Raw genomic sequence first — 13,873 nt, 5'->3', positions numbered from 1 at the left:
GGAGAGCATTGGAAAAGCACAAAAACAATCTGAGGGTCCTTGATTGATCTCTTTTTGGTCTGAGAGGTCATGGGCTGAGGTTGGAGGGGCAGCTGAGAGGGGAAGAGGGGCCAGGAAGGGATACCAGGCATGAAAGCAGTACCCTGATTATCTGCCGAAGTCTGAATGCAAAAACATCACCTGACTTGAACTGTTACTTCTCAAAGGCTCCCGAGGGGTGTTTTAGGGTTATAAACACCTACCCACCGCCCCGCTTTGTGCACATCCCCAGCCAGGTATTCCCGCACCAGAGGGGAAGCCAGCAAAACCTGCACAGACATCCCCAACAGCTGCAGCTGGGCTGCGGTAAACCACCCCTGCTGCTGCAGTTTATGAGCACTGCAGGGTCTGTCCCCTGCTCCTTGCTTGCTTGTGTATACAGTCAGCTGTTAAAGGACACTGACATCACTTAATTAATGGTTTAATTGACTCTCACAAAGGGATCGAAATTGTCTGCCTGACTCTTGTCACTGAGATGCTCACATAAGAAATAGTAAATCACCAATTCAGCAGATAAAGCTGCAGCTTTAGCTGGAAAGGGGATAGGGAAATAACTCCTCTTGGCAGAATAACGTACTATAAGGGAGAAGGCTGGGGGCTATTTTTCCAAGCCACCAGGTACCATCCATGTCCAAGGGAAGGGTAACTGGGTTAGACTAACTCCCCAAGGTGGCACTCGTTAAGGGCACCGTTTTTTCTGTAAGTCGGAAGACTGTTTTGTGTTTCACCCCCTATACGGTGTGGTATTTTAAACCCCAGAAATGTCAGGGTTGAACCAGGATGGAGCTTTGTGGTCAGTAGCAGCTTCTGAGCTTGTTTCATAGAAGAAGGCTTCTTTGGGAGTAGGGAATCAAAAGGAGGAGGGAGTGGAGAGAAAAATGTCCCAAAGTAATGGGGAAGCCCCAAGGGACAAGATGTGACCCTACTGAGGGGGCTAGTGCTGTAGCCGTGCTACTGACAAGGAAAGTAATTGCTGCTCGGGGGGAATGTGAGCCAATAGAAAACAGCATTCCACCCAGGTGCCAAGAAAAGCAATTAGAACTGGTAAACACCAGTGGCTGACTAAAACCAGGCCCTTAATTAATAGTTTCAACTGAAGGGTAAGGAAATCATTAAGTGCTATTGGTGTCTATTAATTCCCTGCAAGATGAACAACAATAGAGAGTTTTAAGACTTCTTTCACTGTACAGTGTGTGCAGGAAGGAGCGACTGAGTCCTTGCACAAGGTGGGAGAGCTTGCTTTGTGCAGTTGTGCTGTCCCACTTCACTGATGGCTGCCCTGGAGGGCCGGGATGTGCTGCAGAATAAAGAGATCAGATTGAGCATTAAGTTAGGACGTGGCTTTGGGGGTGCTCCATCAGGGCAGGAGAGAAGGTGGGTGGGAAATGTGACTTCAACAAAAAGCTGCACAACTGAAGCACCGTGCCAGAGAGCTCAGAAAGCGTACGTGAAGCTGGGAGTTGGGAAGACAACTATTGCATGATACTGTACAGATCCAGCCACTGAACCACGGAGAACAGTGTCCAGCTCAGAGAGTGCTATATAAATGTCAGTGGGAGGAAGAAGTAGGCATAGCTACCAGAACGAGGCAGGGCAGACAGGGAGCTAAAACTTCCCCCTGTATCAGCAGTGGTGGACTTCATAAAATGCTCACAAGTGTTCAGAACCCAAGAGTGTTGCGGAGTGGCCTTTACAAAGGGCACAGCCTTGATTCTAAGTCTGGATAAGACCAAGATTTATTCTTGTTGCTTTCTGACTCTCCAGTCACCCACCTACTCTTCCCTGAATTTTGGAAGGACCGCGGATCTCTTCCCAATCTTGTTTTGCAGTTTGTTTGTCTATCTGGTATGGGCATTTCTCCATTGGTGCAACGAGCAGCTTGTGGCAGAGAACGGTCGTGCTCGGTTTCCTCAGTGTGTCGGTACGTTGCTGACAAGCGTGCCAGCGCAGACGGGTGCTCCTCCTTTCTCAGAGCTGCTCACTGTGCTTAGCCTTGCTGAAGGCACATCAGGGCTCACACATGCCTTCCCCAGCTGCTGGCTGCCCAGATACTTGGAGAGTTAAATCTTTGCAGTTTATAGCTGACCTGATATTTTCTCCTTAAAAAAGAGGAATATGAAGTCACTAGAAGCTCAGCTGTAATTCTGGAGCGAGGGGGCTCCTCTAGTGTGTCAAACATCTGTGGAAGAACCCCTTTTCCTCGCTGTCACATCTGTGACAGCTCAAGGAACTTCCCTTTAAGATAACCTATCCTCTATTCAAATTCAGACAGTTGGAGTAAGGTAGGGGATTCATCTGAATCTTGTTTTCTTCTCTTCTGTCCAATGCAACTCAACAGGCTCTTCTAGGCAGACTGATTTCTTTCAAAACCTGCCGTATGCCATTCAGCCCCATGAAGGAGGTTCACTGCCTTGTTGCCATGGTACCCTTTCTCTAAAGAGGAAGAGAATAGTTAAATATGCAATTTAAGAAACCAAGGAGGAATGACAGAAAGAGAAATAATAGAAAGGAAGATTCTGGGTTTGTGATAGAACTGCTGGCTGCACCAAAATACACTCTGTTGAAATATTTGCCCAGGGTATGCTGTATAGGGCCAGGGCTTCTCTGGCAACATGTATTTCAAGGAGGTGCCCTTTGCTAGGCTGTGTGCCTCTGCCATCCAGCAAATCAATCCTGTAGTCAGTTACTGCTGATACCGTCCCTGGTTAATGCTCCAGAGAGCCTCAGACATATTTCTTTGGCAGAGATTCTCTGGATGGAGCTGGGACAGCAGTAATACATCAGACCCCTGACAAGCTCATGCTGCTTGTGGATATACAGAGGTACAGTTCAAAACTTCAGTGTTTTAAATCTCCTTGGCAGCATTTCAGTGTTCCTCAGGCCTACTAATTCCCTGCTTGCTTTCCCCAGGATCCCAGAAAATCCAGTTCGTGCTACGCAAGGCAGGGCCAAAGAGATCACGCGCATCAAAACTGGCAAGATCCCAGCCCCTTCAGAAGGACTGGCCTTTTCCATTTGCCAATAGCACTGGCAGGCCAGCTACAGCTTGGGTGGAACAAAGCACCACGACAGATCTTTGCCAGTGAGGGATCCAGACTGCAGCGTGCCAGGCTGTGCGACCAGGGAGAGCTGCCTCTCGTGTGGCACTCTGAGCTCTGCAAGCCGGGGGAAGGGGACGTTACCCCATCCTTTGTTTCCAAATGTGTGCAGCGAAAGGAAGAGGGAAGGAAGATGACGTGACCCCATGCAGCTGTTTACTACAGATGACTAGAAGGAGATCTAGACCTCAAGCTGCCCTTCCACCTAACAAGGGCCATAATAGCACAGAGGGCTAGACAAGAGCCACATACGGTGGTAAGAGGAAGAGAGCAGTCAAGAGGCAATAATAATCCAAAATACTTCTGGGAACACAGCAGGAACGGCTGTCAAAAGGCCAACATTTTAATCAACAAACTTTGTACACAAGAGGCTTCCCACTAAGGGTGTACACGTATTCCTGCTTTTGCCACCAGCTTCTACGGCCCAGGACAGTCTCTCTTCTCCAAGCTTCCCTGAACAAGTATTTCCAGGGAGGGCAGCTTTCCAGAATCTGTCACAGGAGCAACACCCCACCCAGCCCCTGTTGCACAAACTGATGTTGAAAGCAGAGAGTCTCTTCCACTCCGCTCTCACATGCGCCTGGCTTTCCGCGGGCGGCAGCCGTTGTGCGGAACCGGCGTGTTGTCGGTGATGGAGATGACCTCCAAACCTCCCATAGTCAAACCCTTGATGGCAGCCTGGAACAACAAGACAACAGGTCACAGGCTGTTATCAACTCATTAAACAGCAGAGGGAAAATCGTTTGCCCCCCCCCCCCCCCAAATCAACTTGTTCCAATGGTTCTACTTTGCAATTATCTTAAAAATAAGTAGTTCATATTAGAAAACCCAGTTTAAACCTATCTGCTCCAGTCCTTTCATGAGCATTCCCATCAATTTTCCTACTTTAGTTGGACGAAGTCCTAAATACAGCTTTTATTCTGCCTCCAAAATGTAACACTCTAAAATTCTAATGATACTAAAATTTCATTACTAGGCACTTGAGTGATGAATTCTTTGCGTCACCTTCAGAAAAAACAAGTTAATAGGTATAGTCATGAGACCATCCTGAATTTAAAAGAAGTGGATGATGAGATGAAAAATATGAAAAGAAACTCTGACACCTACTTTGCGTCCTGGTCCCAGTCCTTTCACCATGACTCGTACGTGCAATACACCCTTCCCACGTGCCTTCTGCAAAAAGAACAGCTGGTTAGTGTTCTTTGTGATAGAACTACTGCTGCTCTGGCTCCCCTGCAGTCTTTCATTCCTTTTTGACCCACTAGGATAGTATTCTTTAAGTAAAAATAAACAGTAGGTAGTAATGGATACAGAAGACAAATACGGGGATTATTGCACAAAGCCACTAGGAGGAAAGGAGGCCTGGATACAGCCATGGCAGTTCCAAGAGAACTTCTGTGCTAGGCTGTCAGCTCTGCACACAGAGAAAGCTTTAAGATCAAACTATCTGTGACCTAAAGCCAGGGCAGAAAATGACATATCTACGGATACGTGACTGAACTGGCAAGGAACTAACTCAAAGCTCTTTTCCCTTCTCTAATGCGGCGACTTCTCTCCTGTGATCAGTGGATTCCTTCTAAAGGGTAAATGAGAAAAGCAGGCAAGCTTTATGTTTGCTGTGCAGGAGTCCACACCTTCAGTGCAAAAATTCTAGGGGCTTGCAAATTGAACATGAAAAACAACTGCTGTAAAGCAGAGCCGTGCTGCCACCGTGTGGATGGAGCTCCTCTGGGTCTCTCGCTTTCGCTGCTTGGTGCAATTAATGTATCAACAACTTCAACAGTGACAGAATAAACCCGGCCAAGCACAGCTGTGCAGCTACTATGAGGCTCCGATGAGCACAGATTAATAGTGAAGATGTTCTTATGTTCCTCTGAGTCCACCACAGTAAGCTGTTGGCCAGCAGCGGCCCCAGACACTGCTGACATGAAGGCTGTGAGTTCCACCTCATTTAGGATGAGGATTTTCAGTTTAACCTTGCCCGATTCTGCTGTAATGAGGATCGTGACACAGCCAGCCTCAACTTCTCCTGCCACCTGGATGCCCACAGGGCTTTTTAGAAACAATTAAGAGTAAACTGTATGCGGCTGGAAACTACCCACACAAGAACATCACCATCTCTGACTGGAACTGCTAGCAGCAGCTCAGTTCTCCTGTGGCAGAGAGCAAATATAAAACATTCAGCCAGTAATTACAGCTGCCTCTCAGTCCCCTACAGTGCAAAACCTGAACTGCTGCCGATTCAGTGGCTGCATTTCCAAAATGGCTGAGGTAATCACTTAGAAAAAAGGAGCTACACAAACTGGTGCTAGAAAAGGACAGGCTCCAAGTTACATTTCACCACCTGCACAGCTAAGCTCACCCTCTGGGCGTTCCTAACACGCTTTGTTAGTGTGAAGATGCGCAGTGTGTCAGGTGAAGCTAGGGAAACTGCAGTGAGCTGCTCGAGCGCTGAGGAACAGAGCTCTGGACTGCTGCCTGTGAGCGAGGCGTGTACGCAGGCAGGGGGGGGAGGCAGGCGGTGCTCCCCTGCGGGCGGGGGAGAGCCGTCAGCGCAGACTCACCACCGCTGCTGCAATGGCTGCTGTCTGTGCCGCGATGGCAGTTCCCTTCTTGGCATTCTGGAAGCCTTCTGTGCCGCAGGACGTGCGGGCAAACGGCCTGTTGTCAAAGCTGACCACTTGGATGTGGGTGCTGCAGAAAGAGAGGGGCAAAAGCAAGAAGCTAGAACACAGCTTTATTTACCAGTTTCTCCTCACTCACCTGACTGGTGCAGCTTGCCAAAGGGCTGCTGTCTCCCTTCTCCCTCCTGAGGTATCCCCACGGCAGAGACCTCCCAGCAGTGACCTTCTGGTCACCCTACGGAATCTGAGCGAGGTGGCAAAACCTTTCTGGATAAGGTGTACTTTATCCAGGTACACCTCAGATACCACTTAGACCTTTCAGACCCACCTCTCACTATGAGCATTTTACCTTTATTAAAAAAAATGCACAAAACATTTCTAGAACTTGAAAGAGCTTTAAGAAACAGTAAAATACCACACTAAGGATCACTAATGAAAGACAACTGTCTCTCAGGGAGAATATGACAATTTTTTCAACGGCTGTACAGCAATAGTGCTAGCGCAGAGGGCTGGAAGTAACCTGCCATTAAAACCATCAGCATCTGATTATTCATACCAGAATGTAGTCAAAATGTGTAATAACAATCTTATTGCTGTTAAAGACACTATAAGGACAGTTATGCTTCCTGAAGAGCACCGAGGTTTGAATTCTGTGTTGTTATCTTCCCTGTCACGACCACCACTCCCCTGGCTTTTTTCCTTTGAGGCCTTTGATCAGAATGATGGCTGACCAAAGCCCGGGTATGTTAAAAGCTTTTATTTTGCAAGAGAGCAGGAATGGAGCAGCTCCTTTGCTTACTTGTTATATGTAGCTTTGATGTGAGCTATTGGGATCTCTTCATAGATCTTTCCGTCCCACCTCATGGAGTTCCTCTGCAGGATTAAAGGGCTGAGGAGCAAAGCAAAGAGCTGTCAGGCAGTCGCTCTTTAAATTTCGCGAAGTTTTATTTCATAGTGGGAAAGAAAGAAGGGATCAAGCCTCTAAAAGACACAAGCTGCGTTTGTGATTGAGTCGAGTCACTTCCTTTCCTTCCTCGGCTGAAAAGCCGCCGAAGGCGATAAAACCTCCCAGCAAGAGGCAAGCAGCAGAGCCCTCCCGGCGCGGCCGGGCCGGCTCACCTCAGGTCGGTCGCGCTTTGAGTCTCCGCCTCCTTCGCCGCCTCCGCAAGGTCCTGCAGCCTCTGGGGGCCGGTGCGTAGGCCCCGGTACAGGGTGGCGATCCGGCCCCTGCGGGAAAAAGAAACGGCGGCCGGCGGTGAAGGATACCGGGGCCTCCCCCGGGTTGGGGAGGGACGGGCCCAGCGGGGCCTCCCGTGGCGGCCGCCATGGCGGGGCGGGAAGGACCCAGCAGCCAGCCCGCAGCGAGGGGGGGGGGGGGGGGGCCCGGCCCGGTCTGCCCCCCCTCCCTCCCTCCCTCTCCCCGCCGCCGCCGTCGCTCACCCCCGGGCCGCTCCGAGCAGCCGTTGCCAAGCGACCGCCACCGCCGCGCTCATGGCGGCTCCCGTAAGGGCTGCCCGGTAAGGTCGGCCGCAAGGCACGATGGGAGCGAGGCGGAAAGATGGCGCCGCGCGGCGCATGGTGGGACAGCGCGGCAACCGTCATGGCGGCACCCAAGGCGGGTTGGAGTCGGGGGTTTTGTACCGCCGCCGCGCCTCGGCCCTGGCGGCTTTTCGGGGCGATGTGCCTGCTGAGGCTCCCCCGCATCACGCAGCCTCTCGAGAAGGAGGAGGAAGAGATGGCGGCCCTCATGGGGCAGGTAGAAGGGGACGGGGCGGGGGGGTCTGTTGATAAGGAAAATGGCCGCTTCAGGCCTGGAAGGGAGAGCACCTTGTGGGGCTGGCAGCCGCGGCCAGTCCCCGGTAGCGCCTCAGGCGCTACCGGGGACTGGCCGCGACTGCCAGCCCCGAGGAGTGACAGGCGTAGGGCTGGGAAGGAGCTGATGGCCCCTTGGGTGGTGTCACTCCCCGCCATGATGCGATACCGAGTGCTCTGTGGGTGCGTGGCTCTTGGTAGCCTTCCCGTGGTCCTCCTCGGTGCTGGGAGGGCCTGCTTGATCTCAGGGAAATTCCCACCGTCTTGCTTTCGCTGAGGGTCGAAATAATTTAATTCTGCTTGCCAAGTCTAGCCCGTCGTGCTGGTGGCTTAAAAATTCTCTGTGTTGCCCTTCTAGATAGAGCTGGAGAAAAGCCACTATTCAGATCATGAAATCCGCAAGCTGGAGGAGGAGGAGCAGCTCAAGAGGAGGAAGGACAGCTTGGATGATGATGATGATGAAGCACCCGGCAAAACGGTCATCATGGCTCAAGACCTGGAGGACAAGTGGGAACAGAAGTTACTGAAATTCAAAGCCGCTCCGCGGATAACAGGTACAGGCTGAAGCCTGTGGTGGGTGAGAACACCCTGATGGTTTGCCAGACGCAGCTGGGTGCAGTTTAGTGGAGGGAAAGAATTTGTTAAGTCTTTATTTTAAAGAGAGTCTTGATGTTGTGGCAACACTGTTGGCCCGTGAGGCATTAACTGGCCAACAAGGGAATTGGTGTTCCCACGCTGCAAAGGTGTGCACGTTCAATCTTTAGCAAAATAGTGAAAATGGATGTTGTTTCCAGACGAGAGAAATGTTTGGTCGCTTGGTTCCCCAGCTCCACCTCGTGCTCTTGTTGGGTTTTGTCAAGGTAGAAATCCAGGCTGCTTGCTATAAATTCCTTCTGGAAATGAAAGAGAGCACAGTCTGGCAGTGGGTTCCAGCTGAATCCTGCATTGCCTTCCAGAGCGACTTGGAGCCTTTCCATCTAGAATTTTTGTCTTGTTCCATGTATCCATGTTTGTGTGATGTTGCTGGAAGAGTGTGAGACAGGGGGTTGATGAATCAAGGGGCTCAGGGCAGTGCTGCCAGGAGGCTTTGTTTCCAGCATGTCTTGGTTTTTGGCAGATGCTGATAAAAGCAACGATCGAACGTCGTTGAACAGGAAGCTGGACAGTAACCTGATGCTTCTGGTGAAGCAGAAAATCGGGAACCAGGAGCTGTGGCTTCTGCCTCAAGTGGAGTGGCAGCCTGGAGAGACGCTGCGCGGCACCGCTGAGCGAGCCATGGCTGTGTTTTTGGGTGTGTAGTTTGCCCTGTGCCTGGCCCTCCCTCCTCTTTGTCCCGGTGGTTTTCTTCCTGTGCCCTGTCTGAGGGGCGTTTGCCATCTGCCGTAGTGAAATCGCCTCCCATCTGCTGGGAGAAGGCATTTCATGGCAGAGGGATGGAGCTCGGTGGGGTGGGCTTTCTGGCAAGAGCCGTGGTCCTGGGTGATCGGCTCTGTAAGTGCGTGCTGTCACACGTGCGGAGGGCTGGTGGGGCTGGCAGACTGAGGTGGGGGCTCTGGCTGCTGGCAACTGCGGTGCCGGGTCTGGCCCTCACGGTCTGATGTTGGGAGCGTCACCAGCCACCCCCTGAATGGTCTGGGCTTGTTTGTAGCAGCTCTTGTGGCAGATGGGTGATGGCGAACCCACATGTCCTTGCTTTTCACTGTGGGTTGGCAAAGTTTGGTAGCTTCTCCCTCGCTCTCTCACTCTGAGAGGACTCGCTGGATTCCAGACAAGTTGGTTTTTTCATGAGAAAAGGCTTACAGTTGGCATTTATCTGCTAAGGAGAGGGAACAGTCAGTCTGAACCAGGTACAAGGAGTGGCTTATGCTGCCTTTTTGTTACTGCAGGAGAGCAGTTACTGTTCCTCTGTGTTCTTATGTCTTGTTTTCTTTCTCTTGCATTGTTGGGGTCTTGCAGGAGATCACATTCAAGCCAAAGTCCTGGGGAATGCACCGTATGGGATTTACAAGTACAAATTCCCCAGGGCCATCAGGACTGAGGATAACGTGGGAGCCAAAGTATTCTTCTTCAAAGCCCTCCTCCAAAGCAGTGATTTGCCCCAGGCAGAGCGGAAGGAAGATCACCTGTGGGTCACAAAGGACGAGCTGGGAGATTACTTGAAGTCGGAATACCTGAAAAAAGTCAATCGATTCCTTCTGGACTTGTAAGCGATATAGACAGGCGGTGCTCTGGCAGATGGAGATGTGGGATGCGACTCCAGGGAGGAGCACAGCTGCTGCTTTGCATGGTCTGTGTGTATGAGATGTTAACTTGGACTCTGGAGGATAATTTGCCTTTGCCTTATTTCCCAGTTCTCTTCACCGGGCCTGTACTGAATAAATATTAAAACTTATACTTGGAAGTGAAGCTCTCCCGAGGGAGTTCTGTGCTCTTGTGGAATCTTCCTCCTCCACCTCTTCTGGAAATGCACGGTGTGATCTTTTCCTTTCCCAAGTGTGCGATTCCCTGGGGCTGGTACCCGGGAGGCTCGTGTTCCCGCTTTCCTCACCAGACTCCTGTCATAGTCTTAAGCTCAAATGGTTTCCTCTATGCAATGGCTCAGGCTTGTCTCTGGTACCTGCTCTTTAATGAGAGCAGCACTGGAGGGTTGTCTGCATGCCCAGGTGGGAACAGACCCTCCTGGACACGAGGCTGGGCAAGGTGAGTTTCTGGGGAGATGGAAGCTGGGATATTCACAGCTTATTAATGTTTAATCTGTGTTGGAGCTGCCTCTGGCTTAGAGGCCATGGAGGACACGGATGTATGAGGAATAGGCAGCAGCTCTTTAGATGAGTGCTGCTTTCCCACCCCTACTGCCCTCCTCTTGAGCCTCAACCTATAGCAACAGGCGCTGAAGGAGGGTAATGCTTGAGCAGCAGCTCTCTGGGCTGCGAGGTTCCTTTTTCCTGGCGGGGGACGGCTGCTCTGGTGTTGCTGCCTCCTGGGAGCAGCCTCAAACGTGGCTCTGGGGAATTCTCAGCTCCCATTCCCGTTGTATTAGGCCAGTCCTGCTAACCCAGCCCAGCCAGGTCTGCCTCGGGTAGCCTGACCCTATTACCCCAATTTCTTCAGTAGAAGATCTATCCTGGACTTCTGTCACCTGTCTGGGGCCAGTTCTATTTCTTGAAGGTTTTTTTTCTGGTTGTAAATGTTGCTGCTTGGTAGTCAAGAGTGTGGGCCCAGTGCTGGCTGGCCCTTGCAGAGAATCGGCCTTCTTCAGCTGCAGGGAGAGAGGGAGGAAATAGCTGTCGTTAATCATTGGGAGAGACTTTGGCCTCCAGAGGTGGAACTGGAGATTGCTATATGTATTTTATCAATCCTTTGGGAGCTGTTGGGCTGCAGGCCTCAGATTAAAGCTATCCTTAATCACCCCACAAGCCGTTGGGGTGGGGGGAGTAGCACAGCAGCTTTCTAGTCTCTAACTCTGGGCGGTTTGGGAGCTGCAGGCTTGCTATAGATTACCCACAAAACAAAATTCGGTTTCTTGGTGCACCCTGGCAGGCCTGGCAGGGAGGCTGTGTCTGCAACAGTGAGCACTTGCAAAGAGGAGGTAAATGCGGAGCAGAATACGTGCCTGAAGGTCGGCAGGATTTTTTGGCTGCTGTCCGAGCTCAGCACCGCTGAAGAGGAGACTTCTTTAGGGCTGAAAGCTCCTGCAGACAGGAGAGGGGAGTCCTTCACCCCAGGCTGGTGGGACACAGCCTGGGGGACCACGTATGCAGTCAGCTCAGGCTTAGGCTTGTCTCTGCCGCTGTCTCAGGCCGTCACTGGCTCCATAGCAGGCAGCCCCTGAGCAGCGCTTTGTGGGCACAGGCTTAGGGCGCGCCCTTTGCCAAGTTCTCTGCCCCGTTTCCCATGCCAAGGACAAGGTTTGTGTTGCTGGAACAAAACTTTCAAAGCATATAAAATGCTGTTTAATCAGTGCTTGTTTCTTCTTAAAACCAGGAGCACAGAAGAGAGAAAGGCTGTACTGAAATCTCAGTGATCTTCAAACCTAGGCAGTTCTTATTCGCTGGTTTACTCAAGCTACTTTGGGCATTGTCTGTGCTGAAAGGTGTTGCTCCCTTCAGCAGTGGAAAAGTCAGAATCAACAGCCTCCTTAATTTTTTTTTTTTTTATCCCTAGTGCTCAGGCCTTTGTTCTTGCAGGGAGCAGGTGTGTAAGAAGCTTGGTCTTTTCTGGAAGCTGAAATTGTTGTTTTCTCATCACCTAAAACAAAAATTCCTGCTTGCAGCCTGCATAGGAATAGTGCCTTTTTTTTTTTTTTTTTTTTTCTTCTTGCAGTTGATTTTATGTAAAAATCCTCAGCCAGTTGCTGCAAACGATCCCAGATCCTGCAGCTTGGGTCTTTTGCTCAGTTCTGTGTGGCCTGTTCCTCCCTCTCTGGCCTCGGTGAGGGGGAAGGCAGAGGGATCTCGTACAGGTTTCCTAGTGGAGAGGATGATTTGTATCTTCTCATTTCCTCTCTGCTCCCAGAGGTCCTGTGGTAGATCACTGAGGCTGTTGTTTTCCTCTGAGAATTTGGTGGCCACAGGCTGTCTTTCCACTCGGTGCAAACCTGTACCTGTACTCCTTGAGAAGTCTGATCAGGCAGGCTGGTGGGATATATTTTGCCAGTAACTACTGAAAGGATAGCTCAAAGCTTTATAACCTTTTCTGAGAGAGCTTTTCTCTCTCCTGGAACAGAAGAAACGTGTTGAGTCATGGCTGGGAGAGGGCTGCCGCAGCCATGGCGTGCCTCCCGTGGTCCAACAGAAAGAGCAGGGGGAGCATTTCACTTGTGTTGAGCATGAAACACAAAACTCTCCTTGCAAATGTGATAGAGAACCGCACGAATGTTTGCCTGGGTGTTGAGCGAGTCTGGAGCTTGTTTGCACCCAAAGCCTGGAGGGTTTTTCTCGCCTTGGCAAAAGCCTCCTCACACGAGACCTCTCTACCAGAACCCGAAGCCGCAGAAAGCGCCTGGGAAGGCACTGAGTTTGCTGTGGCTCTTCAGTGCAAGGCGCAGCCAGGTCGATCAAAGAGCTCTCCTGTTAAGTGTGCGCCGGAGAGGAGTGTTTTGGAAAGGACCCGTGACTCCTTGCTTTGAGAGCAGCAAGGTGAGGCTCGTCTGCCAAGTCCAACGTAAGATCAGTGCTGCGGGTGCCGGGGCCGGCGTCTGGGCGTTACCGGTGCGTGTTGGGGAGGGAGCTGCAGAGCAGATTGCGGAGGCTTTCTGTGCCTCAAAGCTGTTTGCAGCACAGGACGCTTCCATTCATAAGGGTGATACACAAAAGCGCTGATCCTTCCAGGGGGGAAGGAGGCATATCAAGATGACCTTCCCCTGGTGTGACGCAGTCCAGCAGCTGTTGCTAAAAGTCTCCAGCAGCAGAAACAAATAGAAGGATCAGTTGCAGTCTAGAACACCAGCATCTAAGCCATTGCTTAAGCCACCATGTTAGAAGAGAGATTAAGGTTTTCTTTGTGAGAAATTGATGCTAGCACTCCCCTCCAGCAAAGGAGAGATAACAAGTCCTAATAAAACCACTTTTCAGCTTCACAGATACAGATTTCCTCTACTTCTCCAACCAAATATCTTCACTAGCTGATATCCCTCCCTGTCTGCGGGAGTTTTGGGGATTGGTGTTCTCCAAGTGGTGCCCTGCTCGCACGTTTTGTGATGCACTGTGAGCTGTTCAGAACTGTATGCTTTCTCACGTAATGGGAGGCTGCTGTTTTGTTGCTCCCTCCTAGCTGGCTCCAAGCAGCCAAAAAAAACATTTGGAAGATAAATACATGCAGAGCCGGGAGAGGCTGTTCGAGCCATGGGCTACACCGCTTTCTGCTCCCTGAAAACCTGCAGGAGGAGAGATGCTGTTGCTCCCAAAGACAGCCGTGAGCTTGTTAGAGCGGGGAGAGCTGCTCGGGTGCAGGGAGCACCCTGTGGAGTCCCTCCCTGCCAGGGCAAGGGGTGGGCTTGCTCAGGGAGGGTAGGAGCTGGGCTATCCCAGCTGGAGCAGCCTGCGGGCACACTCCCTCTCCTGGTGGATGAGGCGTCTCCAGCAGCATCGCTTGCTTTGCTTTTGTTCTGTTGAAGCTCCCGTGCTTGTGTTGGGAGGGATCTGTCTCTTTGGAGGGAGTTTTTCCGCTCGCGTCTGGGGTTTCTGCAAGGGCTGCCTGTTCCTGCTGTGCTCAGCTGCTTGCAGGGGATGCAGCAGGGGATGCAGCGTGGGATGCTCTGCTTGCAGCAGCCCAGAGACCCAGCAGAAAATGGCGTGGAAA

The 13,873-nt window shown here is 51.3% G+C and overlaps 2 protein-coding genes across 2 annotated transcripts; one reads left to right on the top strand and one right to left on the bottom strand.

The window, feature by feature from the left end:
• Nucleotides 1-3,673: 3,673 nt before the first annotated feature.
• Nucleotides 3,674-7,254, bottom strand: MRPS11 (mitochondrial ribosomal protein S11). The gene is made up of 6 exons (XM_086471484.1): nucleotides 7,202-7,254; nucleotides 6,881-6,988; nucleotides 6,561-6,650; nucleotides 5,702-5,831; nucleotides 4,245-4,310; nucleotides 3,674-3,815 (listed from the first exon to the last, which is right to left on the bottom strand). The coding sequence occupies exons 1-6, from the start codon at nucleotides 7,252-7,254 to the stop codon at nucleotides 3,708-3,710; spliced, it is 555 nt and encodes a 184-aa protein (XP_086327610.1). The 3' UTR covers nucleotides 3,674-3,707.
• Nucleotides 7,255-7,419: 165 nt separating this feature from the next.
• On the top strand, nucleotides 7,420-9,974 carry MRPL46 (mitochondrial ribosomal protein L46). The gene is made up of 4 exons (XM_086471483.1): nucleotides 7,420-7,517; nucleotides 7,932-8,127; nucleotides 8,691-8,864; nucleotides 9,530-9,974. The coding sequence occupies exons 1-4, from the start codon at nucleotides 7,440-7,442 to the stop codon at nucleotides 9,778-9,780; spliced, it is 699 nt and encodes a 232-aa protein (XP_086327609.1). The 5' UTR covers nucleotides 7,420-7,439; the 3' UTR covers nucleotides 9,781-9,974.
• Nucleotides 9,975-13,873: the final 3,899 nt, after the last annotated feature.

Source organism: Leptosomus discolor, chromosome 11, assembly GCF_034619465.1.
Source record: "Leptosomus discolor isolate bLepDis1 chromosome 11, bLepDis1.hap2, whole genome shotgun sequence".
NCBI lineage: Eukaryota > Metazoa > Chordata > Aves > Leptosomiformes > Leptosomidae > Leptosomus > Leptosomus discolor.
This window is presented reverse-complemented; position numbering and strand designations above follow the sequence as displayed.